The sequence below is a fragment of the Coturnix japonica genome, chromosome 14 (genome assembly GCF_054131305.1).
Source record: "Coturnix japonica strain WE chromosome 14, WE-NBRP24, whole genome shotgun sequence".
In the NCBI taxonomy this organism is placed as follows: Eukaryota; Metazoa; Chordata; class Aves; order Galliformes; family Phasianidae; genus Coturnix; species Coturnix japonica.
The window spans coordinates 2690654-2718287 of record NC_140676.1 but is presented as its reverse complement, the minus strand read 5'-3'; the positions used below and the strand labels follow the sequence as shown (position 1 = coordinate 2718287).

General features: G+C 45.4%; 1 protein-coding gene across 1 annotated transcript in view; it reads left to right on the top strand.

Moving 5' to 3' along the window:
* The first annotated feature begins 15819 nt into the window (after positions 1-15819).
* ALDH1A3 (aldehyde dehydrogenase 1 family member A3) overlaps positions 15820-27634 on the top strand; it is a 31428-nt gene continuing 19613 nt past the window's right edge. The window contains exons 1-5 of the mRNA XM_015873450.3: positions 15820-15935; positions 19156-19260; positions 24172-24312; positions 26437-26566; positions 27058-27119. Coding sequence (XP_015728936.1) covers positions 15837-15935; positions 19156-19260; positions 24172-24312; positions 26437-26566; positions 27058-27119 — 537 coding nt within the window. The 5' untranslated portion in view covers positions 15820-15836. The remainder of the gene's footprint in view (positions 15936-19155; positions 19261-24171; positions 24313-26436; positions 26567-27057; positions 27120-27634) is intronic.

The following is a 27634-nucleotide window of genomic DNA, read 5'->3' as shown; positions in this document are numbered from 1 at the left end:
GGCATCTTGTCTCAGCTTGCTTAAAGCCAGATTTGCAACTTTGGAAGATTGAGGGGAAGTGAAGATGTGCCCATAGGGCTGATGGAAGTATCCACGCGCTCTCCTAGCCCCATAAGTACATAACAGTGATGCAGAGCAGCTCATTTGCAGAGTATTTGCTACAGAAGAGCGATCATTCATCAGAGGAGATATGTGCTTAATGCAAAAAAGAGCCTGGGATTGTGGAGCTGCTCTGCACAGCCTGTAGCTGAAGCATGTTGTGATACCCCTGGGTAAAGATCAAACTGGAAAGGACTCACGGACATCTGATTCTCCTCAATTTTAGTTGGATCCAAATCTAGCAAAAGGGCATTTTACGTCTGGTCACAGTCCAAAAAGATATAGCGAAATCACCTGGAGTTACAAATGTGTTGCAGAACCTGTCCCTAATCACATTAAGAGCTCTAAACTGTAAGGCTCAATTGTTTGCCAAATGAAATATTCTCCTCCGGTATTTGCAGAAAGGAATTACAGTCTGTGAGTAATGTTTTTCATTTGGTATCGAAGCACAGTTTCTATTTTATGGATCCAATCCTGAGCTTGGGGAAAGAGTCATTAAAAAGGCTTTGTTTTGCAGGGGAGTGAGGGCAACGTTACCCTGTCTTCACCCCATCTCGGGGCTGGGCTCTATGCACCAGGACCAGCCGCTTCCAGCACAGACCGTGCCACCCCTGGTCCACTCCCATCACCTGCAGTGTGAGGAGACGTGGTGGTTGTGACACCCAGCATTTGGGCAGCAGCAGGTCCAGGACTTTTCCCTTTGAGTGAGGCTTCCGAGCCTCTGGGGTTGACACCATGAAGCTTTCTTCCACCCTTCTGAGAGAGCACTGTTTGTTGTTGTTGGATCTGAGGTTGTGCTTAAAGGATGGGAAGACTGTGCCATCACACGATCTGGGCCTCCAGAGCCCAAAAGCTGCACCCGGCAGGCATGAAGCCCATGAAGCCCATGAAGCATCTGGTGGGCTCCACGGTCCTCTGTCCCCCACTGGGTTCATGGTGCCAAGGGCTGTGGGATGGTCACACAACTCAGAGCTCCACTCCTTCCTGATGGCTGCTCTAAAATGCAGAACTCATCTGTGAATGTTGGAGAAAGGGAGGTAAGAGGCTGCGCTGCTGTTATAATGAGGACAAGGGGGTAAATCCCAATGCCTGTGTTTGATCCTCATCTCCTATGTATGGACAAAAGGTTCCTGCCCAAGATAAAGCCAGCCCTTTTGTGCTGATCATAGTGGCTGTGGCTCCTGGTCTACCAATGGATGTACATCAATACCAGCCATAGATGTGCTGTCCTCCGGTAAAATGATGGATCAGATACAAGGGGCTCATACAACAAAACCCCAAATCTTCAGCACACAAAGGTAACAGATAAAATGAGATCCTCTGTGGACTGTGTGTCATCCTATGCTGCTGCAACCCCAGCATAAAAGCAAAGCAGCTGGTGTTTTGTACAGCGTGGAAGCTTGACCGACGTTTCATGTGTTGTTGTGTTGAGCTGCAGGGGAAGGAGAACTCAAGCAGCCTCGTACCATCTCATGGCAAGCAGCCCTGCCCTGGGGACTTCGGCCTGACTTCTCAAAGCATCTTAATATGCCCCAGCTGGCAGCAATAATTGGATCATTATTAAATAACTGTCTGCAGCAACATACAATCTGCAGTGTGCTGTACCGATTATTATGTCTCCATCTACCCACCCTACCTCACTGTGATTCCCATGAACCATCTATAACAGTGATGACTCGGTAGCAAGAATCTTTTGCAACAAAGAAACTACTCTGCTTTCTGCCATGGATAATGCCCCCAGTTTAATGAACCCTTCATATCATTCTCGCCACCCTAAATTAAAGGGTAGCTTATGCAATTAAACTGTTTAGCTTTCAGAATGCCCCTCTCAGGGTTATCTGCAAAATGGGTTGAGATGCAGCTGCTACTAATATTGCTTGTCTTAAAACTGGCAAAGGAAAAATCACTTTCATCTCTTTATTTTCAGTAATGTGCCTTTACTTTCAATTAAGCTGATTACTTGCACCATCTTGTTCCTGATCGCTGTCCCATGAGGTTTTCCAAGCCAGGAAATATTTTATGCAATACATAACTGTCAATGTTTAGAGCTCTGTGTTTGTGTCTTTCAGGAATGAGGGAAGAGCTGAGTCTTGTGGCCAAATCTTACTCCAATTTACACCAATTTTAATTCAAAGTCAAACTGTGGTTTGCAGTGGAATTACTCCAGATTTATGCTGTTAGATCAGCATTTGCTCTCTTTTTTTTCCCCCCAAACAGAAGTTTAAGGAAGCAGAGCATATCCCAAGAACTTCCTCCCCAGATCTCTCTGCTGCATCTGGAATGTATTGCTCTATTTCCAGGGGTCAGATACATCCTGCTTTAACAGAGCATCCTCGAGGACCCCCAGCAGAAGTCGCAGCACCCACCCTGATGAGTTTGGTGTGAAAAGCTGCTGCTCCTGCTGGGTTTGGTCATTGATTATTTGGGAACAGAACATGGAGCTGGTGGGACAGAGCAGGACTGGGTGGTGCCTTTGTGGTTCTCCAGTGCAGCCCGTGTCCCCATCCATGTCCCCATCTTCCAAAGTGTCCCGTGTACCATTGTCCTGGGTTGTCTCTCGCAGCAAGTGTTAAAGACTCTGGAATTCAGCATTTCTTTCTCTCTTTTGTCCCCAAGACGTCTAAACAGAGGCACAAATAGATGGCACAAAGGAAAAAAAAAGAGTTCATTTTTGCCATTTCATTGGGAAAGTCTCTGCTGTAATTCAATGTGTTCTATTCAGGATTCATCCACAGCAAAATTCCCTTCTGCCTCAAACCTGTCAAGTGCCAATATTCATTTTAATGATCTCATTTTACAAATAATGGAAAGAAAAACAATACATTCAACAGAAATGAGATTAGAAATGGGAGGGGAATGAATTACAAATGCAAGAGTCCGTAGTTATTCCAAGGAAGATAAATCTCATTTTAAGTGGTCTCCAGTGAAACAGCATCTTGCTAAGAATAAAACAACCGAAAAACCAAAGCCAACAAAAAAGCCCACATCTTTTGCTGATAAAGAAAGGTGCATGGCAGCAGCAGGGAGTGTTTTCTGACACAGATCAGTTGTCATAGTATCTTGAGATCAGTGATACCTTGTTTTAATTCTTGGCCTTGCCACAGTTTCCCAGTGATAAATCATTTAACGCCTGGTGCCAGCATTGCAGGACAGTCTGGAGTTGGTAGGAATAAGCTGGTGACTGTCCTGCAATGCTGGAAACTTGGGTCAGTTGTGTGAGGAGACACAGCAAAACCACGATGAGTTTGGGGATAAAGGGTTTCCTTTGCTTCCTCAGCAAACAATGTCTTGCTACAAATAACCGCGTGCCCTCAGCCTTGTCCTTTCTTGATGCTTAAACTGTCAATAATCATCAGGTTGCTGTCACAGCGCTGCTCAATGGGACTGACAGATTATATCTCTAAAGTCCCTTTATTGGACCTTGTTCCCAGAAAAGCTTGCAAATTGCTCTCATCTTACCAGACAAAGGCGTTGCTCACACTCTGAGTCCTTGGATATCCTACACAATAACATATGAATTGGTGAGAATTACCTGAGATAAAATATCCCTTACAACATCAAAGTTCCTGATCTTTTACCTGTCATCCGCAGGTATGTGACAGTCCTGACAGGCTGGAGATGGAAGGAAGAGATAAAGCAAAAAGGAGAAAAGAAAATGGAGAGAAATCTCTGAATGAAATGTTATATCGTGACTTGGCACACAGGTTTCAGCACAAGGGATCAGTGGGGCTAGCAGAGGAGTGAGTGAGGCCCAGGGCTTTGCCTTTCAGAATGAATGAATGGGCAGCAGCTGGTACTGAGCAGCTGTGTCACAGCCCTGGTCTTGGTTACTGATAAAGCAAATAGGGGAAAAGGGATTAGAATAAGGCTAAATCATGATCACGTGCACCTTACTAACATGTGAGGTTAGTTCTAAGGAGCGTGACCTGGAGGAAAAGAACTGTTTTTATCAAGCAATGGCTGGCACATTGCAATTAACACCTTGCAGCTGCCCCCAGGTGAGATCCTGGCAATAATTAGGCAGGATGCAATGTTTGGGTGTTAAGGAAGCACTGAGGAAGAAGCTGGGGGAAGGCAATGAGTTTTGTTCCTGGTGAGGAGGCTGGTGTCTGCTTATGGCTCTGATCTCACATTGTGCCAGGGATGATGAGGTGACCAGGATGAATTGCTGCTGATGGCAGCTGGTCCTGCTCTTCTCCAGCTCCTGATGTGCTGATGGTTGGTTTTCATGGCAAGATGGGTAGAGCCTGGATGAGGTGCTGGCGTCACCCCAAGTCTGCTGGCCACACCAACCCTCTGTGCACAGGTAGGTTTGAAACCATCTCATTGATGCAAAGAGGTTGAGCTGCCAGAAGATCTATTTTGCTGGTTTAAAATCTGCCTTCCGTGCTGCAAGGGCAGCACTGAGATTCTTCTGCTTGCTGTGCTTTGTCTTCCTTCCATGCTGCAGCTCAGGGAGTGCAGATCAGGCACCTTTTGGTCCTTAGAAAGGGCTGCTTTTGGCAAACCCACAGAATACTTTCCTCAAATGATGTAAACATTGCATGTTATTTGCTGCCTTGCCAAAACACAAACGCGCACAGGCAATCCAAACTGAGCAGCGTTCTTTAAGGCTTCAGATCCTTGTTTAGAAAGAAATATATGGTATTTTATAAATCCAAATTGATTGTGCACCCTGTGTGTTGAAAATACATGCAAAAATAGGACCCCAAAACTCCATTAAACCACTTCTGAGACAATACATCACTGCACCTTTATGTTGCACAGAGGGTTTTAACAACCCTTCTCCAGGAGAATATTTTACTGGGTAACAAAAAAAAAAAAAGTTATTGAAAACACATATATTTGATACTTTTGGCAATTCATTTTACTACTTGCATTTCCAATTCATTGGTAAAGTTCATGAAAAAAAATATTTTTGCAGTTGGGTCATGTTATTATTTCTCTAATATGTTTTTTTTCTACTTGAAAGTCACAATGTGATTTCTTTCTGTGGGGCAATGGGGGAAGACAAATGCTGCTTTCCTGTAGATGTTTCAAGGAGCTGGGATCTGCCGTAAGTGCAGACATCTACAGAAATACCTGGAGGTATGATGGTGTCTTTGTGGATTTCTGTGTAGCTGATATTATATCTGAACCAACCTACGAATGGCTTTCATGAACTGCATCATTTCATATTCTGTGGAGCCTGGAATTGCAGCTACACATGGCCACCAGCTCCATGATTTTCTACCCAAGGCTGCTTGTGCATCAAACCCATTTTGGTTGGTCACTGTGGAACCATGGGCATGTTCTGCCCTTGGGTGGAACCGTGGGCACGTGTCACTCTTTGCTTTCCTCCAGGGAGGTTTCAAAGCAAACTCAAACTATACAATTGCTCATGGCTCATTAGTGTTTGCCTGCAACCTCCTCCTGCCTCACTTGTGTCCAAGAAGGCTTTGATGAAGGGCTCAGTTCACCAATGTGCAAAGAAATGAGCAGTCCCCACAGTGCTCTCTGGCTTCTGAACCCAGTGCTGGCCATTGGGAAAGCTCTGGGGTGAAGAGCATCCACATGATGATCAACCAAATGGTCAGAGCCATGTGTGCACTGGCCCTTGGACTGCTTCCATCAACAACACGGGTAAACCCAGCCTTCACATTGAGGGATTCTGCAGGTACTCACAAGCAGGATGTGCCCCTATTTGTGTAGAAAACTGTGATATTTTTTTTTGTCCTGTTTTGACTCTAATTGCTTCCTTTCTGACACATTATGTCCAGTCCCAGTTCCTTGTCAGATGATCTCCTCGAAGCATTCATTTCCTGCTGTGCATTTAATTACTGCTGTGAGAGTCCACCAGCGAAAGTGCAATCAATGTGAAAGATTAAGGAATCTCACGCTTTACCTCTCCCTTCCCCCCAAAATCAGAAAGCCCACTCGGTAGTTTCCAGCACACATCTATCATTACGCACTCCTGGGTCTCAGGTAAATTAGCAACCTGATTCTTTCCCCTGCTGTCACTTAGAAGAAAAGAGCTTCTTATTTGCCATCCAAGGAAAAGTACAGTAAGCCTAGAGCTAGATAAAAGGGAAGTAATCAAATATATTTAACTGTACTCAGCCAAATCCCATTATTTGTATAGATGTTAGTCAGAGCATTTGAAGAATTGGGATAGAGTTGTCCTTATTAAGAAATAACAGGGCTTCATTGGACAGTGCAATTTCTGAGCTGCTATTCAGGCATTTACTTAAATAAGAAGTACAGCTTTATAAATAAATACACAAGAATTGTCATGGTGACTTTAAAGACATTTTAAAGAAGTTACATGTCCTTGCTATTCCTTTTAAGCACGCACACCCATGTTCATGCAGCCTCCCTATGCTCTTCTTCCATAGATGAGCAATGCCATCTCAGTGTGGAGAGGTTCCTTTCATTGGCCTTCCCACTTCTAAATGAAGCAAGCAAAGAAAATAATTTTAAATACATCATGATAGGAAAAAGTTCTTCTTCTTTCTATTAGGAAAAGAGCAGAGGGGCACTGGCATGGGCTGCACAGGGGGGTGGTGGAGTCACTGGCCCTAAAGGTATTCCAGAACTGTGGAGATGTGACAGTTGGACTGGATGACCTCAAAGCTCTTTTCCAACTTAAATGGTTCAATGATCTTCCATTTATCAGAGAGCACCGACTAGAGCAGCCTATGGAGCGTGGGGAAGGCATAAGGGGAAACTGAGCTGCAATGGCTTTAAGCAGATATAACAAGGTGAGATGGTCCCGATCTCCACTTCTGCTGCAAAACGTTGCAACTCAATGATGTTTCACTACTTTGTGAGGAAGGAGGGAGATGAATCCCCGCAATGTTTTTGTTTTTTTTTCCATGTACCTGAGTCAAATTACCCCCCCTTCTGCAGGGCTTCTTCTGAAATAACAGATCTTACTGTAACCAAATATTGCCATCCAGGAAAGCCATTTTGCAACCAGCAAGGAAGCTTCTTCCTTCCCAGCAGCTGCTGAAAAGGCTCTTTGTTCTCAGCAGAGCACCTGGAGAGGTTTATCTGCCGTGGCCTCTGGGGCCAGCACTGAGGAGCTGTGACAAGACCCAGTGGCACTGGAGTTGGTGGCAAGCCAGGTGCTGCTGGCACCCAAAAACGATCCCAGTTTGGCCATGGCATGGGCAGCTTTTGGTTGTCTCTTCCATAGGGGTGAGGAAACTGGCTTGGCTTGTGTTTTCTTCCTTTCCCCAGCCAAAAATTGAACAGCTGCAGTCCAAATTGTCTTTAGACAACGCTGAGGAGGTGACAACTCTGCAGAGAGTGGAGAACAACCTGTGGGCATTTCTGGAAGGAGAGGTGAGAAAAGAGCCCTGGGCACATGGCTTGGCACTACACCTGGATGGGCTGGAGGTGACACTGCTCGATGGCATCATCCTACTGTCCAAGATCCCCACGTAAACCATAATCACCAGGCAAATCAGCCTCAAAAGCCAAAACATCTGCATTCTTTCCCTGCATCTTCTGTGACTAAAAGAAGAATCTGCATGAGGAGATGAAATCTGCACAGAGGAAATGCAGAGGCATAGACCTGATGTGGGATGATGTGGAGATTTGTCACCATCCAAGTGTGTGCTGCTTCTGTGACTGTATTACCAGTGACCTCGGTTGGAACTGGACCTGCAAGCTGTGAGTTATGAAGCTGGTCCAAGTCTGCTGACCTTCCTCTGTGTACGGATTTTCCACTAAAGTCACAGACTGGACAGCCCACATCAGGAAAAGAAAAGAAAAAAAGCAAGAAACAAAAAGTAAAAGACATCATTCCTTGTTCCTTGATCACCCAGATGAAATACCAACCCCTACAACAGAGTCATGTTGGGGGATTTCAGCAATGCCTCAGCACAGGATGTGCAGCTCTGTGAAATATTGGTGCTGATGAATACTGAGAGTAAACCGCACACTTTGAGAAAGGACAGACCACAGCTTCAGCTTCATCATCTGCAGTGGCAGTCACTGGCTCTCCCATGCACAGCAGCACCATAGCCATTTCTTTGGGACAGGCTGTACTGAAGCTGATCCACGTGAGAGCTTGTTCATGCAGCTCGTAGCTTACACGCCGCTCCCAGCCTTGGTCCCTGTCCAGGCACCACCACCAGCTCTCCCATGACTTTGGGGTTATGTCTCTTTCTAACATTCCTCCCTTTCTTCCCCTGCTGAGGGAAAATGCCCAGGTTTGTTCTTTTTGACTTTGTGGTAGCGGCCTCAACAGAAGGACATAGTGTCTATTTAGTGTCTTTGCAAGGAAAAGGGAGAAACTTCTCAGTTACATAAAAGTTTGTATCAAAATTCAAGAATCCAGATTAATTATAGTAGACTCGCCTCGTATCATTCAATTTCTTTGAATAGCTTTAAAGATTAAGCGGATCCAAAGCCTAACAGAACCAGAGCCAGTAAGACAATAGCTGAGATTTCCCTTTGAAACAGAATATACAGGTGGTTTCTGTGACTTTCTGTGTCTATCTGCCCGGCTTTTTTATTTTTATGTCGTATCCAATATCACAGAACCTGGCAGTAGAAATCATATAGCAATTTGTGAAAGCTTGTTGCTGTTCTAGATATCATATAGTCCGTTCCACACCAGCAAAGACAAAACCAATGCCTTTACTCCTCGAGTTCTCATTCAAAGGATAATGATCTCTGGTAACAAAATATTTGGCAGCAGCATTATTTAAAATGCACAGAGGAAATGTTTGTCCCTAATTCAAGGGGCTGTGGTCACACAGCCTCTATTCACTCGCAGTTTACCGACGAATGCCAAGGGCTAATATGCAAAAGCCCGGGAACGGAGTTAAGTTTATCACTCTCCACCCTCAACCCATCCCATTGTAAGGGAGAAAAAAGTAATTACCGAATTTCTTTGTGGTCTGAGAACCTATAAATTCTCTGTTATACCCAACAGGCCGTAATGACTCCTTCGGTAAATACCTAATTAAGCGGTCAGGGTGTGATTACTTTTTTTTTCTTTCCTTTCGCCTCATACTTTCGTGTTTTAAAATCCCTTCGCATTAAACGACTTCTAGAGTTCCTCGCACGATCTCACCGAAGGGAAGGAAGGAAAAGCGGCAGACGGGAGATGTCGGCCGTGGGAACGGGACTGCGAGGCGGGGATTTGCGAAGGCTGCGGGCAAAACCGTGCCCGCAATCTGCACCGGGAGCCCCACAGCCGCCGCACGGAGATAAACGGGGTGGGGGGGCACGCAGGGGTCGCTCCCCAAAACCTAAAGGACGGTAAAGCACCGCCTTAGCGCAGCTGTCCGCAATCCCGGCGGCGTCTCCCTAGCGCTGACGATGCTAAGAAGAAGCTGCCCTTTGCGGAGTGGGACTGGGGCCCGTCATCCTCCCACCCAGCATCTGTCCTTAACGCCCCGCGGCTGCTCGGTGGGGGGAGCTGAGGGTTTCAGAGCGGAGATAGAGCCCGAGGAAAGCTTTTTGCTCCGGGAAATGCTCCCCGCGCCGGGGAACCGCTTGGTTGCAAGCCGTGCGGACGGTCCCGGTCGCTGCCCACCTCCTACGAATTCCCGTCGCCCTCCAGGTTTTTCGCCCCATTAAAACATGGGGCGAAGCGGCTGGGGGCAACCGGTCGTGGGTGCGGGTCTCCGCAGGGCTGAGCTGCTCCTCCCCGGGCCCTCCCGCCCCCTCTCCCTCGTTAAGAAAGTGTTAGAAAGTTGCTGAAGTGCGAAATGAGCCTGCGAAATCTCGTTGTCCTCATTAAACTCCGACAAGGAGGGTGACAAGAAGCAGCGGAGGGGAAACAATGCGGGCAGTGTTGGGGAGAGCCCCGCGCCGGGACAGCTTTTGTCCCTTCTAACAAAAGCTCTTGTTTGCATGTGTTAAAATCCATGAAAAAGAGGCAGCCCCAGGTGCAAACGCCAGCCCCGAATTGCCGCTCAACCTTCGGTGCTCCGCGGAGGGGCTGGGTGCGCTCCCCGGGACCCTAATGAGAGCCCTGGGCCGTCTCTTCATTAGCGGGCAGCAGGGCGAGCTGCAGACCTGGGTGGGTTCCTCTCTCTTGTTGTGCCCCCAGATTCTGCCCCAGCTTTGCCGTTGGTGGAAGCGGTGCCGGGAGACAATGCGGCTCATTGTGCTCCTTTTTGCCACCTCGAAACACGGATGGGACCCCCGCGGCCGGGTCGTGTGCGTGGAGCCGGTGTGCAAGACAAGTGTGATGGTTTGGTTTGATTCGCTGTCTCTCACCAAGGTAGGTCGGGATGATGTGAAACCAATACACTGTTATAGACGTGCCCTAGGTGAGGAGGAGAACATTTCCTAACCCACAGTTCAAGCAAAAATGAGGGTTCAGCCCTAGAAGGTGGCAAACAGAGGAGCTGTGCAAAGAACCACAAAAGCCTTGCATAGGTCAGAGCCTAAGAAAACAACCTCGCTGTGCTGATAGTGCTTTGTATGACTGGCACTGTGCTTCGTCCAAGAAAAAGTAATTCTAGGTCCTGTTGCAACAAGCCTGCACACATCACTTTATCCCCAGTGGGTCTGCCCGGGATCTGCCCCGCGGCTATTTTAAAATGTTTTGTTAATAACAATTCATTACAGCTGATAGGACTGGGAGAGTTGCCTTTTATTTTGCAATTAGACATAAAGGCTCTGATCTGGCAAAGGCTCTGCGCTCTGAGCATGTGAGGAGCTGTGCTGAAGTCATCTGGGACTGCTTAACATTAAGCCTGGGTGAGGTTTGTAGGATCAAGGCCTGAGATGGTATCTTCTGTAAGGATATTTGTTTACCTGCTCTGTATTTTCAAGATTCATGACTGTGCCGTGTAAAGCTATTTCTCTGAGAAGACCCGACATGGCTAAGCCAGCCGGGCACGGCTTTAAAGTAGTATTAAGAAGCCGAGTGATTCTTCCTGTAAACAAAACTGTTTGCAGGCACTTGGTTTGGGAAGACATTGCAGCACTGGGTACGTCGCATCGGCTGCGTGAGCTGTGTGTACTGAGGCGTTAATGCAGGGCGGGTGGGCTTTGGGCCTGGGGCAGATGTGAGGATGAGTGAGAGCAAAGAGACAGGGAGGAAGGAAGAGGAGAGTGTATTTCAGGCTCCTCAGTTCCTAACAAGGCAACCACGGCTTACAAAGCCTGGGTACCCACCTCACATGCCTCTTATCAAGAGAAAGTAGGAAGCAACACGATCTGGGAGAGGAAACAAACATATTTGGTTTTTCTTTTTGTTTAAATTTTCTTTTCACTAACAATAGCTGTTTGTAGGCAAATAATGCTCAGGTCTGCATGGCCAGATCAATGCAGGGAGTGGTTCACGGTGCCAGACGCACTGAATGCTTCATAATGAACCAAGGCCTTGAACTGCTTCCCAGCCCAGACGCTATCTTAGTGGGTTATCGTGCACTTGCTTCTGTTCCTGCTCCCACTCTCCTCATTTTCCAGCATTGGCCCTGGCAGAGAGAAGTGATGGCAAAAGGAAATAGAAGTTGTTTTAATATAAAAGCTTTCACAGCGCTCAGCTGTTTGTTATTTCCTTGCCACTGACTTTTCCAGTTTATTTTTGGAGGCAGGAAAACTAAAGAGAAGGCCAGTCCATGTGTGCAGTCAGTTTAATACCTTTGATACACGTGAAGAAAATTAACATGAGTATTTTGCTTCATGAAGTAATTGCAGGGCAAAGTATAAAAGGGCTGTCTTCCATCCTGAACCCCTATAGTCTTATTTTGCACCATGAGGACATGTTTAAGATGACAAACAGGCCGCCAAGCTTACCCAAATAACATCTTGCAGTACTTTGTGTTGTGTATTTTCACCTTTACATGCAGATTTTGTGGACATGGAGAGAAATGGAAGACCAGTCTCTTATTCAAAGGATGTCTTAACCTGAAGAGGCACAAAAAAGGTGATGGAGAAACTGGAGATTGGTGAGTTTATGGGGTAAGGCTGCTTTGTACTCTCAAACACACCCATCGCAAACAGCTCTTATAGCATTTGGCACAGCTCAAGTAGGGCTGGATTAACTAGAAATAAAGCAAAGAACTGTAAGACAGACCATTTCCAAAGGACCTTTGCAGCAGCCTGATCTTCTTTAAAAAACTCCTATTTCTAGGCTGTAGCCCTTTCAAAACTGCATATGAATATTGAACAGAATTTGGCCTGGTATAAAATGGCAGAATTTTTCATTAACATTGTGTCATTTGCGATGTATTTCACAGCTGAGAGCCTTAGTTCAGTTATTACCATTCTTTCTTGTTTTATGTGATATGTTTGGCTTCAATGAACTCATAGCAAAAAATACCCAAACCTGTAGAAGCCAAATCTTAAGCAGCAGAAAGTACCATTAGACAGCTAAGTAACTGGTTAGACACCTAAACAAGCAATTAGGTATGTTTGTTAATAAGCAGCCCTTTTAGAAGGGTATCTGAGGGGCCATTTCTCCATCCTGTTGGTGACTTTAACCCAAAGTGATGAAATGTATGATTTTCAGGTCTGGAAAAATAAAGTAAAACAGTAGAAAAGTACATCCAGAAAACAAAGTTACAGGAATAATGTGGTTGCAAAATCTGGCACTGAAAAATAAGCAAGTTCCCAGCTTAAACTCCCTGGTGAGCAATGCCCTGTGGGCTGTGTGTTCTGCCTTATCTGGGTGTTAAGGTGGGAGATCTGCAGAACCCCTGTGTTGTGCAATTACAGCTGGAGCTGAGCTCACTGGGAGCTGAGCTCTGAATGCTCTCATGCGAAGTTCTCAGCTGTAGGTGACTTAGACCCAACATAATGAAATCCTTCTTTGAATTCATCACCTCCTGCCTTGTTTTCTCTGGGGTCAGCATCCTCTCAGAATTAGTGGGAAAGAAAATGCTACGGTAAGCAACGTGGGAAATACATATGGAAGGGGATCATTTTGTGCCCAAAGTGCAGTTTGAACAACGGGCAGTAAAAAGTCCCATTTCTGCACATTAAGGATAAAACATGAGGGGAGCTGCTTTTGCAAGAGCAGCAACCATTGCTGATGCAGCCTGAGGGGGGTGGCTGTAGGAAAAAAGCACTGATCACTCAATTACAACTCATCAGGGTATACACAAACAGGCAAGTTCTGGTCCCTCCTGGCTGCTGGGTACTGAAGCGTACAGCCTGGGTAGCCCGTCGGAGTATACAGTTTCACACATGCATTCATGTTTGTGTGTATGTGCTTTGGGGTGTATGTAAAGAAGAATAAGCTTTGGCTCTGCGCCACACTAACTGTGCAGCTATAGAACTTCTGCTCAGCTTGGAATATAGGAATAAATGCAAAGTATCCGGTGAATATCAATTGCTTGAATTATAAAGTAGCTCTCAATGGCTACATCTGTGCTGATGGGGCTCAGTGCAGACCATGGTCATGTCGATGAATATCTGCCCTACTGCCAAGCCTGTATTTACCCAGAAGGCGGGATGACAAAGCTGCCCAGAACCATCATGATCTCAGGTGATACAGAGATCTTCATCAATTTGGGTATGACCCCACACTGCACTCCTAGATTGGGACCTGGATATAGGACAGATATACAGGCATAGGGTGTGATGAGGAGGAGTTACCACCCAGAATATTCCCTTTCTTATTGCTGGATAAGTTTAGAAATCGTAGCAAATTAATTCCTGAGGAAATGATGGCATGCAGCAGATAGGGACACCACTCCATCACAGCACAAACATGTCTTAGGATGGCTCTCGGCACAGACTGGAACACAACAGTGTGGTCAAATACAGCTTGCGGTGGCAGACTTAGGAGTGTTCATGTCTGACCCATATTGAGAAAGGCAGTCTTTGTGCTGGCTGGCAGATAACCGTCTCACAGACTCCTATCGTAGGATAGCTTGGGTTGGAAGGGAGCTTGGTGTGCTCAGAGTCTAGAAATGCCCTGAGATACAGCCCTGCAGAACAACACAGCAACGAGGAATGGGGTTATCACAGTCAGTGCACACACTGTAGACATCTCTGAGAACAACTGCTGCAACAGTAGAACGTAATAAGGTGACTCAGTAGTAACATGACCTTTCATTAACAGACTCTTTTCCTCTTTCCCCCTGTTTCTGACACATTTATGAACTGTTACAAAGTGAGGTAAAACCCACTTTTTCAGTACTTCCACGTGAATGGTGGTGTGGTGCTCCTGGAGCATGGGAACAAATATAAAACGCCTCTCACTCGTTCTGACACAGACCCTGCTGTTGCTTTTAGGGCATCTCCCACTGAGCTCCCCACTCAGCAGGATGGAGGACTGAGTGTTTTCTATGTGGTGGGTCTGATATAATCACTGGCCACAGAGGACACATCTGAGGCTGGTGGTGTTGGTTTGGTTTATGGCAGGACAGAGTTTCCCAACGAGGGCCCAAAACTCATTGGTGGAACATATTGTTACTCTGTTTGTGACATGACTAAGGGACACACTGTGCACAGCTACATATATTGGTCAAGGCTTATTATTTCAGCTCATCCATATGCCACTGACTTACAAATCATTTACTTTGTACAGCCTTATAAAGCAGTGCTATATCAGAAACCCTGTGTTCTTATTTGTATTTGCCCTCATCCAGGTATTTTGTTCTCTAATTACAGAAGCACTTTCCATGTCTGCTTAGTGTTTCTGTGGGCAAAGTACAGGCAGATGGAAACTAATTCGATCTGTATTGTGCTACCTCCATGGCAGTTTTGATGCTTTTCTTGTTTTGGTGGGCAAAGACGAGGGGTAATGGCTTTAGGACAAGAAGTAATGACTTCAAGTTGCACCAGGGGAGGTTTAGGTTAGAAAAGCTTCTTCTCAGTGTGGTAATGCATCGGAACAGGCTGCACAGGGAGGTGGTGGGGTGACCATGGCTGGAGGTGTCCAAGAAGAGTGGAGATGTGGTCAGTGGGCATGGTGGGTTGGGGTTGGACTTGAGGATCTTAGTGGGCTTTCCCAGCCTCAGTGACTCTATGCAATAGCAATTGGAAAGTTAAGAAGGGACAGAGTGGGTGTAAACATTTCTGCTGTCGTACCTGGAACAAGGACCTCAGGAGCATCCCATGGGCTCCAGGAAGCAGGATCTGATTCACTGATGGTACTTTCCCTTCTGAATCAGCACTAACACTCGTGATATCACAGCCGATCTGCCTTGATTTCTGACTGCTGGAGCAGCAAAGTGCTGACTAGTGCTGAGGATTACGGATTCTGCGAAACATTTGGTAAGATAAGCCCTGGCACCTCGCCACTGGTTATATGGAAAAATATGCCGCATTATCTTCCATGTGTGTGTGGGTGTGAGGGTGCTCCCAGCATCCCGGAGCCCTACGCATACTTTATCCATAGGGCTGTTAAGCAACGCGGCTCTGAGCCGAGATCTGTCACTTCAGACACGTTCCATATCCTTCAGGACTCCGTGACAGCGAGCATCCATCTCAACGTCCCCACTGAGCTCTACAGGCCGCACCCTCGGGCCCCTCACATGGGCTCAAGCCAACTGGCCGCTCTCTCCAAGCCCTGAGGTGCCTCCATCCCTCTGAGAGGCCTCCACCGCCGCCCTCAGGGGCCTCCTCAGCTCCGAGTTGCTCCGACCGCCGCCTTGAGGCAGCAGGCGCGGCCCGCGGGCGCCCCCCGACCCTCCGCCGGCCGCAGCGCCGCCCGTTACCTGAGGGCCGGGGCCGCCCCAAGGCGGTGCGTGGTTCTTCGGCAGCCAATAGGGGAGAACGGCGGCGTTCTTAAGGCGGCGCTGAGAGCTGTCAGCCACAGTACGGTGGTGGGGATGGCCGCGATCAACGGGGCTGTGGAGAACGGGCAGCCTGATAAGAAGGGGCCGCCGCTGCCACGGCCTCTGAAGGGGTTGGAGGTGAAGTACACTAAGGTGAGCTGGGCTTTGCTGCGGTGTCGCTTTGTGTTTTGGGGGAAATGGGCTGGTGTGTGTGAGGTGTTTGCACTTTTTGAGTTGTTTTTTTGTTTTATTCCTGCGATGTGAGCTTTATTTGTTGTTTTATCATCTCCTAGTGCTTTAGATAGTGGGATAATAGGGGTGTAAGGGTGATAGAGTGAGCAGAGCAAGTGGGTCTCTGTGTCCTTTCTGAAGAGCTGCACTTGCTCCAACCTCTAAGATCTAAAAACAAAATAACAGTATTATCATTTCTTAATATAAAGAGTCTGTGGCACTGCTCCAGATGCCCATAGGCCCTTCCAGCACTGGGCCCGCTGAGGGCTGTGGCCCTGACGGCCCTTTTGCCCCATCCCAGCTCACAGAACCCATGTGGTAAATCCCAAGGGTGGCACTCAGCATCATGTCAGTGCTCCACAAAGTCCTATTTGTGCAGGGTGAGCCCAGGCATGGCTGGGAGGGGTGCTGTGTGAGGATACCAATGGTTGGCTCTGCCATCCCTGTGGGATGCACTGAGCAGGGGATGCAGGAGGGCTGCATCCATAGGAGGACATGGAAGGGCTGTGAGGTGATGCTGGGCCTGCTGGCAGCTCAGTGAGGCCAGCACTATGGATGCCCATCTTGCTGCTTGCTCACCATCCCCATGGGGCTCCTTGTGGGCTCGCTGGCCAGCTCTGGGAGAAGCCAAACAACAGCTCTAAGCGTCCCCTCAAGCTCAATTTGGGAGCTCTGTCCTTCAGAAGTGCTGTTGGCATTGCAGGAGCACTCAGCTCTGCTCGGTCTCCCTGTGCACTCAGCTCTGTGAGCCCCGAGTTGCTTTTTGTTCCCAGCAAAAAGTGTTCTAACACAGTGGGGAAAATAGCCAGGCTCCTAGCTGTTATAATTCAGTTACATGGCTGGGCTAAAAGAGCTGGAGGGGCTGAGTGTGTATTAACTACTATTACGTTCCTATGCTAAATATTTTAAGGTGAAAAACTACAAACTCTAAACTCATTTTCTTGCAGTGAGAAGGAGTAAGAAGTGATAGCTTGTCCGGTTTGAATTGTGCAACCAAAGTACTGAAGTATATTAATCTGGCTTAGTGGTTATGCAAACTACTAATTTTTAACTTCTCTCTATATATATTTATTTATTTGGAGATAAAATTGTCACTTAGTAGCAGATAGGATCTGCAGCTGCTGATCACAGAACAGCGTAATGCTGCGCTAACAGCTCTTTCCTGTGTCCGGAATGGACACCGCATCAGGATTCTTCTTAAACATCCAAATGTTCTGTTTTGTGTTATTTTTATTGTTGTGAACGCTTTTAAAGATTCCTTAGGGATCCAATCCTGCAGCCACGTTTGTTTTAAAGATCGATTTTTTTTTCTCCAGGGTTTTCCCAGTGATTCTCTGCGCCAAAAGTATCGAGGTTGTAACTTAATTTAACAGTGGGAAACAATGTTAATTAAAAGTGTGAATTTGATATTTGATCCAATGCCCCTGGTGCATCTGAGAGAATAACAAGCAGCAGTCAGTCTTCATAAAACAGAGGGGTTTTCTGCTCTGAGTTCCACCAGATGTGTGCAGCTGATGGCACATTTTCTTCTGCTTTGCAAGGAAAGAATATTACTTTTAGTTCTACCAGGCTGAGGGAGAGGAAAGGAAAACTATCGCCAATGATCTTCCTTGAGGAGCAGCTTAATGCTTGTCCTGGATGTGTGATGGAAGTGGTCTGTCCAGAATCTTATGTCCTGCATTTGGAGTGTGCAATGTGAACAGCTGATATGTTGTTTTGTTTCGCTTCAACTCCTGGCACCAAAGACTGGGCTATGCTGTGTGGTTTCCAGAATGGTGTCAGCATATATGTTACATTCTAAAATATTGAATCCTGTCGCCGTCGTTTTACTAATTCTCATGGAAATGTTGCTTTCTGATCTCAATCTTCTCATGTAAAGTTAATGCTTGGTGCAGAGGTGGAGGAATAACTCCCCTGTACTGAGTTCATGAGCATACATCTGACTTGTAACTTTACGCTTCTTGCTATCACCTCTCGTGCTTATTATGACTTTTTTCAAGAGAAACAGAGGAAACCTGAAGTGTTCTCTATTACAAACATAACAACCAATTATTTAAGTGCTGCATTTTAATTTCTAATACTAATTAATATTTCTAATGTTGACTTCATGTGATAACTTCTTGGCGACGTTCTCTTCCTAAGCCTGTATGAAACAGGTGGGACCAGAAGTGCAGCATCTGCGCCAGTTATGTCTCAAATACTTCTCTGCAGAAACAGTTGGGAGGAACTCCTTTCAGGAAAAAAAAAAGCTGCCCAAGGAAAAAATATGACCCAGAGCAGTGGGAATTTCAAATGTAAGGGATGCAACATTAATCTCCTGTTGGTGCATAGAGAGTCATAAACAAGATTGCAAATGTGGAAGGCTTCCAAGTAAAAGTACTAGCTTACAGCCACTAATAAAGATTACTTCATCTAATCTTGATTTTTTTAAAGTATCTTTATTTATAAAACATAACACTGCCAAGTTAGATCGCAATGCGGATAAGATGCATGTTGAATCAATTAATTGTATATAGGTATTCATGTTCTGTTTACGGAGTGTAACAACACTCTAGCGTTTAATGCGTTTTTAGTTACGCAATGCTGGGACTGTTTGTTCTTGCTCTGGAAATGCAGTATTTTGAAACACTTAAATCTTGTCACAGATGACTCCAAGTGACGTGGGAGGCTCTATCTATCCTGTGGCAAGGCATAGTAGAACCAAGCTTGTTTCTGTTTTCCTCTGTGGTGCTGAGGGTAGTTGTGGAAGTAGCCCAGGGCAGGATACGAGTAACCAAGTAATACTGCACACAGATGCTTTGCCTGTAGCATGCAACAAGGGGCAACTTGTACCTCAACCCTATGTATGGGTTTCTCTTGGTGTCTGCTTGCTGTTCCCATGGAAATGGATTTCTGAAACGGTGTCTCTCATTGCTAAATTATGGCATTACACTGGGTGCACAAACACTTTCTTGTCCATTTTCTGGCTCAGTTTGGATAACTGCTGTCTGTCATAAACAGTCTCTCTGGGACGGATTGAACTCACCATCAATGGAAACTGAAGAGCCTTGGGACCTTTGAAGAGTACTTGTATGATATTTGTTTTATCTGCATCAGTGTTGTCCACCTTCTACCTGTCCTGCTCATCTTACTCTTTCCTCAGATATTTATAAACAATGAATGGCACGAGTCTACCAGTGGAAAGAAGTTCCCTACCTACAATCCCTCAACACTGGAGAAAATTTGTGATATTGAGGAAGGAGACAAGGTAAGTGTTATTAGAAAGGCGATGCAAAAGAGTTTATGGGACTTTCGTTCTTTTCCATAAAGCACGCAGAGGAAAAGCTGGCTTTTAACAGCATGCAGCTAACCAGACTGGGAGCTGGGACACTACGTGTACTGCTTGAGGATTACATGGGTTGGGTGGGATCGGTCTTGTCTAGCTCAGCTGAGTCACTTTCCCTGATAGGAACTGCCTACCAAATACTGCAGGAATGAAATTCGGCATCATTCCAGCCTCGTAGCAAGCAGCCATACTGAGGTAACAGTGATGACAACAAACGTACATCCCTAACGTTCATGTATCATGTTCGGAGTAGTTTACATGCAGTCTGCATGAGCCTGGCAGTTCTGGAGATGAGAGCAAACTTGTTTGATAATGCAAGACTTCAGCCTCTACACAAACAGTGTGCAAGGTAGCTGTTCTTTTTATATGCCACTAAAGCAGTCCATGAGACTTAGTGTCATGATGGATCTGTGAATCCATAGGACAGTTGTAGATTAAGACAGAGCTTAATGTATGTAATTCCTCTGCATTAACTGGGTAGTACATAACTCTATTTGGTGGTATGTAAACAGTGGAGCTGAAGCAACTCTGACGCAACTATATTTTGGGAGGCAGAAACCATGACTCCACTACTCGCTGAGCTAAGTGTCTCTCAGGCAGTTACAGAGCATTACACGAGTATTTCAAGCATACTTCTTAATTGCTTGGTTAGAGAAGACTCTTAGGCAAAACTGAAAGGCCGGTGTTGTGTCTTGCCTCCTTGAGACTTGCCCTTGCCTGAATTCAAGGATAGCTTTTCAGCTTGCAGGGGAGTTCCTGTTTGTGAATACTTGGTATAGGTGTCTGACTCCTGGGTGTGTAAAAATAATGGTGTGCAAGAATGTATGCTAGATGCAGCTGAAAGCCTCATCTACCCCTTTACATCAGATATTTGTTTCACTGTAATTCAGTTTATATGAGGAACTGAGGAGAGTCAGACCTACTAGTGGGTTAGTTGAAAAGATGTAATTGGAGTGGGACCTGGTCTAAATCAGCTTTTAGGCTGCTAGTGATATGTAATGGTGTCCCACCACCCTCTGGGCAGAGTACCCTGAGAATTCTCACAGCCAGCTTGATCATCTCTGTAGTAAATCTATGACTCCAATCTGTTGGGACAAAGCTCCTTGTTACTACAGAAAATGGTGAGTTATTTGGTGCTTTTCAGTGTTCTGTCTCCTTGAGCCACCATGGTCAGCTGTGTCGATGAGTACTGCAGCAGGGGTGGTAGGTTCTGGCTCTGGCCTCAGCTGTGCTGTGCCAGGGTTGGCTCTGCCTTCACAGCAGGCAGGGAGCGGGACTCTACTTCCCTAACCCTGCTCAGGAACCTGTCCCTCCCTGGCCATGCTGGGTATGTTTTGCTTGGGCTGCGTGTGAGGGGTGGGAATTTGGCAGCTGATGTCTCAGTGGTGACAAACAAGTCTGGTGCTGAAACTTGGCTGGTGTTAGAAGGTGTAAAGGTTTGGTTTTGTTCAAAAAAAAAGCCACAAAATTCAAGAGACAGTTTCTCTTGATGAGTAGTTGGGGAATAAAGGGAAGTCTCAGGTGAAAGAAGCAGCACTTAAAAAATAAAACCACTAACGATAAAGCAGCAAATGGTTCTACTGTATACCTGGAGGCTTTCTGCCTCCCAAGCTGTGGCTTAGTATCTCAGTGTTCTCCACCTACAATCAAAAAGGAATTATTTTCTTCATTAGGTTTTTGACCCTCAGAAATGGTGCAGCCCTGGAATTTCTACCCTCCCTTGCTGTGTTACTGTATCATGGATGGGGAAAAAAATACATTAGCTGTTATTGTTTCTCTAGTCCTATTGGTAACACTTGAAAATAAGCTCTTCTAGTAGCTTTCTAATGTCCAGCAAGGATGGGGGAAAAGGAACTATGTTCTTAGAGTGGCTGCCTGGCTGTCTGGCACAGGTGCATGGCTGGGACTGAGCAAGATGGTGTTGTGGAGCATCTGTCATGGTCACTTCTGAGCAGTTTGCTCTTTGGTAGTGGATCTTTAGATGATTATATTTTGTTCACAGGCATCTTGCCCACCTTCAGACTAAGGCATAGGCTGAGGTAAGAGGCTGCAGAAGTGTTATTCCACCCAGTAAGTTCACAATGCAACTGTTAAGTTGCTCTTTGTAGCTGATTGAAATCTTGGTTCTAAAGTTAGAGCAATAAGAAGCATAGACTGCAGAGGGCTGAGCATGTGCGCAGAGGGGATTCTCCTAAGAAGTTCAGGTAAGATAGTCAGCACTGACTGTTCTCCATCCCCAGTATGTCTCTTTACAGACATACAAAGCCATGTTACCTACACTGAACTTGAAGCAGAGCAAGGCTTTTCCTGCAGATTGTTCCCTCTGTTCACCAAGGCACTGGGGTGATGGTCTGCCAGGTGCTGAGGCAGGAGAGAGGAAGAAGGGACTCCATAGAAGCGGACCAGTGGTGAGCAGAATTTGAAGTAGAGAAGGAAGCTGGAGGACATAGCTTAGAACAAAGAAATCATGAGTTTGATCAGGGCAAAATGGCATGCAGTTGTGTAACTGGGGCTTGTATCATAATGCAAACATTCAGGGTGGGTATGAAGGTTTGCTGGCATTTCCCAATCCTGCATTGCTTGACTTTGCAACTTCAATGTTCTCTTAGTAAAGCTTTTTATGTAATAATAAATCTGTATAGATCAAAACTGAGCAACAGGTTGCATGGACCTCTTTGTGGTTTTGTATGCTGCAGGGTGTCCTTGGCACTCTGACAGTTAGAAGTCTGTCTTTGTCACGCATTGTGCCTACCTATTGCAACATGCCTGTAATGAGCACACCATTCAGACTCCCGTAATGTCTAGTCATAACAGGATGGATTAAGAGCAGCATTTCAGCCTTGCTGGAGGACTTCCTTGTTTTTGCTGGTCTCTCAGGCCTATAGAAACTGTGTGAGCTCACAAGGTCTCGCTTGGTGGTGCTACCCCTGAGGGTGTTTTGTGGGAGCTTTTGTTTGTAATAGTGGCTGTACTCTAAGTTGCTGTGCATGCTCTGCAAATCCAAGAAAAAGGGTTGAGAATGAACACAGTTTCAGTAAATATTCACCCCAGGGCATTTGGTTGGTATCACTATGACACTTCTATCTGTTAAGATATGCCTTTTGCCATGCCTCCAAAAGTACGAGTGTGTCAGGTTGTAGTCTCTGCAGGAGATGAATAAAGGCCATTACTTTTATGGTTTTGTTTGCTTGTTTTTGTTGTTTTTTGTTTTTTTTTTCTACCCAGTACAAGTGCTTTTAGGGGAAAGAGGCTCCAGACAGTCCGCCATCAAAATGAAAGACAGGAGAGCTTGGTCCTTTTGGGCTTCACCAGACCACTGCTACCACTTACAGGAGCCATAGCAGGGCTTGGGTACTCCTGTTCTTTGAGGGTGGAGTCTGAAGTCCTTTGCCCATGCAGACATATCGTTCTTACTGCTGTGAGTACCAGGCTCAGCACCATGGCCATGAAGTCTTGGTGCTCCTAACCTGATCTCAGGAGGTGATTTATTGCTGCTTTAAACCTGATGCATTCTCCTGTTTCTCATCTGCTTTGTGTCTTACAATGTTGCTTTATTTTAGCTTAAGCCCTCATTCCGGAAGGGAGGATGAGGAGCACACAAGTGTGCAGTAGCTGGTGGTGCCTCTTGGCTTCTGTGGCATTTGAGTTTGAATTCAGATTAGCTGGATAGGAGTGAACTACTCTGAAACCCTGTTCGGCCTGTGGGTACAGGCACCAGGCAGGATGTGCCTGCCTGCATATGGTGGCTGCTTGCTACCTCTGCTTTGTAGCCATGCTTGCTTGAGCAGAGCCATTCTTTACCTCTTGTAGCAGCACAAGTCTCTTGCAATTGTTTCCCCATCAATGCCCTTTTAAAAGGGTGTAGTTTTCCTGGCAGTATATGTCAGAGTACTTTAAAGCTGTGCAATCTTGTGAAGAAAGAGCAAAATTTAGTTTAAGGTGGTACTTCAGTGGATAATGACTTGCTCTAAGTCAAGCATACCTCCCTGTAATGCTTTTCTTGGTTGAGCAAAACAGGCTTTCTTGTGATGGGAGAAGAGCCAGTCCTTGCTGGGTCTGTGCAAAATAGCCAAATCTAGTGTGGTCAGATCTGAATAGACAAGCCTTGAGAGGAGGAGTCAGGGCTGTCCTGTGTCCAGAGCATCACATGAAGTTTTGTTGGGGTCAACAGCATGGGAAGAGATGGAATTTGTTGCCTTCTTAAGTAGCAACTTCTGAAAACAGAGTTAGATTTGGTCCTGCATGCAGTAAAGCATTTGGGAGAGTGGCTCTAAGTCTGGGTAAGTGAAATGACTGTCAGAGCGCTAGACAACAAAAACCCTCCCATCTGGTAAAAATAATCTTGAAGAGCAATCCGGGATCTAAGGGAGCTTGTTTGTTTGTTTGATGTTACTGGCATGTGTTCAAGTGGGATGTAGTGGTGGGATGATGATTATTCCCCTGGATAAAACTGATCTCTCTCATGGGGGACTTTCCTTCCCACCTTTGTGTAGACCAGACTGATTGATGGAGGACAATACTCTGTCAAGCTTAGGGAAGCTCCAGTGGGAACAGAATTGGGATCTCATTTTTCCATCCTTTCCCTGGTGTCACTTACATCCTGTATCAGCAGGAATTTGATTCTGGATTATTTTATAAACAAACCAGTTGCATAAAATTACTCTTCAAAAACTCTACTTTGGTACTTTGGCCTTTAAGTTGTTCATCAGCCCAGACCAAACCCAAAATGTCTTTCAGGCTTGGTTATAAATCTAAGAGTAAAATGGAGGTCTCTGCCTTTGTCCAACATCTTCCTTGTAACCTGTAATTTTCTTATGTACAATGCTGCTCTAGCCTGATGTGGATAATGCAGTGGAAGCAGCAAAGGCAGCATTCCAGAGGGGGTCTCAGTGGAGACAGATGGACGCCTTGAGCAGAGGACGGCTCCTACACAAGCTGGCTGATCTTCTAGAGCGAGACAGAGTCATCCTGGCAGTAAGTATGGTGGTTGGTGAGTGAAAATAAAAATAAATGAAAAAAACAGCAGTTGGCTGATAACTCAATTTCATCTTTCCCATTTTGCTGCATCCATCTCCTGTCACACTACTTCCAAGAGCTCTAAGGAGGAGGGAATCCTGCAGAAAGGTCCCATCTTCTAGCTCCTATTCTTCCTGTGCTCATTGTCTTAGGTTGCCTGCTCCAGATTTCATGCTGTATGGAATACCTGACAGCTTTTTCATTGTCAGTTCATCATTTAAGTTCATCAATGCTCTTTTATCTCCTAGCTTAGGTAGTACCTGCATATTTAAAACAACAGCAAGAAAAAGCCTATAAACCACACTGGAAGGAAAAAAAGCACAACCAACCAAATCTGCCTCAGTCCTTATTATAAAAATGCAAGGCCAATTTGCCTTCCTCCCTCCCTCTCCCCCCCCCCCCCCCAAAATTGCTTCCCCTATAACAGGGGGCTGGAAAGAGACTCTTGCTGGATGTCATCCAAAGTTTAAAATGTGTGCAAGTGGGATCTGGTAGTTTCTCCACTGAATGCACTGGCTCAGGAAAATCTCTTTATAGCTGTGAGGCTGTGTTAGCTTGGACTTATGCACTGAAGAACTACTGCTAATGATTTCCTATCTTGTCCTAAAAGAATCCTTTTGGTGTGAAACAGGGGGAATAGGACCTCAGCTAAGTTATTCTGCAGCTGATAAGAAGCTTTTATGTTGGACTTGTCCATTTTTACAAATTGTACCTACAGTTCTTAATATCTCTCAGCTTAGAGCTGCTATCTGTACTTCACTAGCTCAACATAGCACCCTTGCTACCCTCTTCTTTAGGAGTATTGCATTTGTGTTGCTCAGTGCTGTTGTATACAAGAGTTCCTGAGCTGGTGTCCCACTGAGAGCAATGTGTGTGGGGGTGTATTCAGAAGTCAGTATTTACATGACTATTTCAAGATAGGTCTCTTCCCCCAATATGTTCTCTGTGAACCATGTGATAGCCTTCAACTTCTGTAGAACAGACTCAAAAACTCCAGGTTTGAAGACAATTCTGGCCAACAGATAAAAAGGGGGAGATACAAGTGTGTGTGAATATGCTCTGTTCATTTTCTGCCTTTTCCATAAACCAGGGCACTGATTTCAAGCTTTCTGCTGTCCTGATCTGGGCTGACTTTCTTGGCATTGCTGCTCTTTCTGCAGAAAACCAGCCCTAGCTGCTTTGGTTGCATGTTAAGTAATCACTTACAAAAATCAGTTGTTTTAGCAGACATTCAGAGTGGATAACAATCCTAGTCATTCCAAGGGGAATGTCTGTTTGGACCCTAATGTCTGTGGAACATGACAGGGTATGACTTCATTTGTAAACAAAGATGTTTCAATCTATCAAGGGATATTGCTTCCTTTATGGATGTGCTGGCTTTTTTCACCAATCTCCCATTAAATGACCTGAGCAGAACAAAGTATTCACTCAGCTAATGTTCAGAACAGTGAGAAGGGTGCAGGCTGAGACTGGTCTTTGTTTAGAGCTGCTCAATGTCAGCACAGCTTCAGTGAAGTAACTTTTCCCTTGCATTTGTTGAAGCACAGATCTGAGCCCAAACGTTACTTTACTAGAACACTGTAAAAATAAATAAATATAAAAATAAAAATGTGTTTTCTATCATCCTGTGGATAAAAGAGGCATTTCAGAGGTTGCTTTTAGGACAGCAAAGCAAAAAAATAAAAGGGAAGTGGGTCAGGCTGATTTTAGTGACACCATCTGGAGTCCAGAACATCTGTGTCAGAAGGTCAGATACAGTGAAGTCAAGGTACTTGGATTCCTTCAGAGTGGTGCTCCAGACCACAGCCCTGTGTCCCACCCACAACCACCTCCTGGGCTCTTCTGAAAAATGTGCATTCATTGCAATGATTGAACAAAGCAACTTGTGTCTAGTTGTCTCTATTCCACCTTACTTGTATTAACTAGATTTCTCTTTAAATACAAAGGGATGGAAGGAAACTGTCTCTGCAGCAAAAAAAAACACAAGAAAATTGGGAGTGTTTTTTCTGAAATGTGTTTTAAAGAAAAAACTATGATATGTCTGACAATGCATGTAATTTGTTGGGGTGTTTTTTTTTACAGACTTTGGAAACAATGGACACAGGAAAACCTTTTCTGCAGGCTTATTTCATTGACCTGGAAGGCTGTATAAAGACACTCCGATACTATGCTGGATGGGCCGATAAAATCCAGGGCAGGACTATCCCTGTGGGTAAGTTCCTTCACACCTAAAATCAGGGCTGGAGAGGGACCAGGCTTGATTGGACAAGTGAGAGACATGGAAAGATCTGCTTCTGAAAACCTGCAATGGAAGGCATTTATTTTCTGTCTCAGTGTAGATTTTAAGTAGTTATCTTCTGAGATTCAAACTCATATGAGGACTAGGAATGCCTGGATAGATCTCTGGAATATAATGGAAGGACTCAGTCAAATGTTCAATGGTTGAGAGTTTTTTTCAGTAGATCTTCTAGACTGCAGGCCTAAAGCAGTCAGATTGCACTCCTAGACCTATTCTGAAACGGATCATCATCCTTTTGAAGTCACCTAGAGGTGTGTTTTAAGATCAACACAGATAGGATTCTTTGTCTAATGTGGTTTTTGGATTTGTCTTCAACCTCTCTGTTTGCAGTCATCTTAACTGTTCCTATAGAAGCAAGGATTTTTACTGTTGGTTTTTTTCCCCTTTGTTCTTTTGTTTTGCAGATGAAAACTTTGTCTGTTTCACCAGGCATGAACCAATGGGTGTTTGTGGAGCTATAACTCCAGTAAGTAACATCAATGGTGCCCTTAGAAATGGAGGAAGTGTATGTGTACTTCCCTATCTTGTACTGCAGCCATTTGATTCCTAGTTAAGTGCAGCTGTTCTGCAGTGAACTCCCATTTCAATTGCTTGATGTAGTTTCTTGTTTTACCCCCATGCCAATTGCTCTTGGCAATGCAAAATCCGCTGCAGTGAATGGGTGGGTCTTCTAATCAGTTGCTCTGTTCCTCTCTAAGGATGACAGCAGTCACCAGAGACCAGTCAGAGCTCTCTGACTCGTCAACTGCTAGGACAACCATCTTTGTCATTACATGTGCTAGCTCCTAGCTGCCTAGAGCTGATGCATAGTTTGGAGTTTCAAATCATATCCATTATTAATAACTCTTGGCTGTTCTCTGAGCTTTCTGTGATTAAATCTCACAGAATGCAGTTTTTCTTTGAGGTCTCTTTGTCTGCTGAGGGGACAGCGTGGCTAGTTCTTGGAATACCTCCAGTTTTAGTACATGCTGCTTGCTCTGT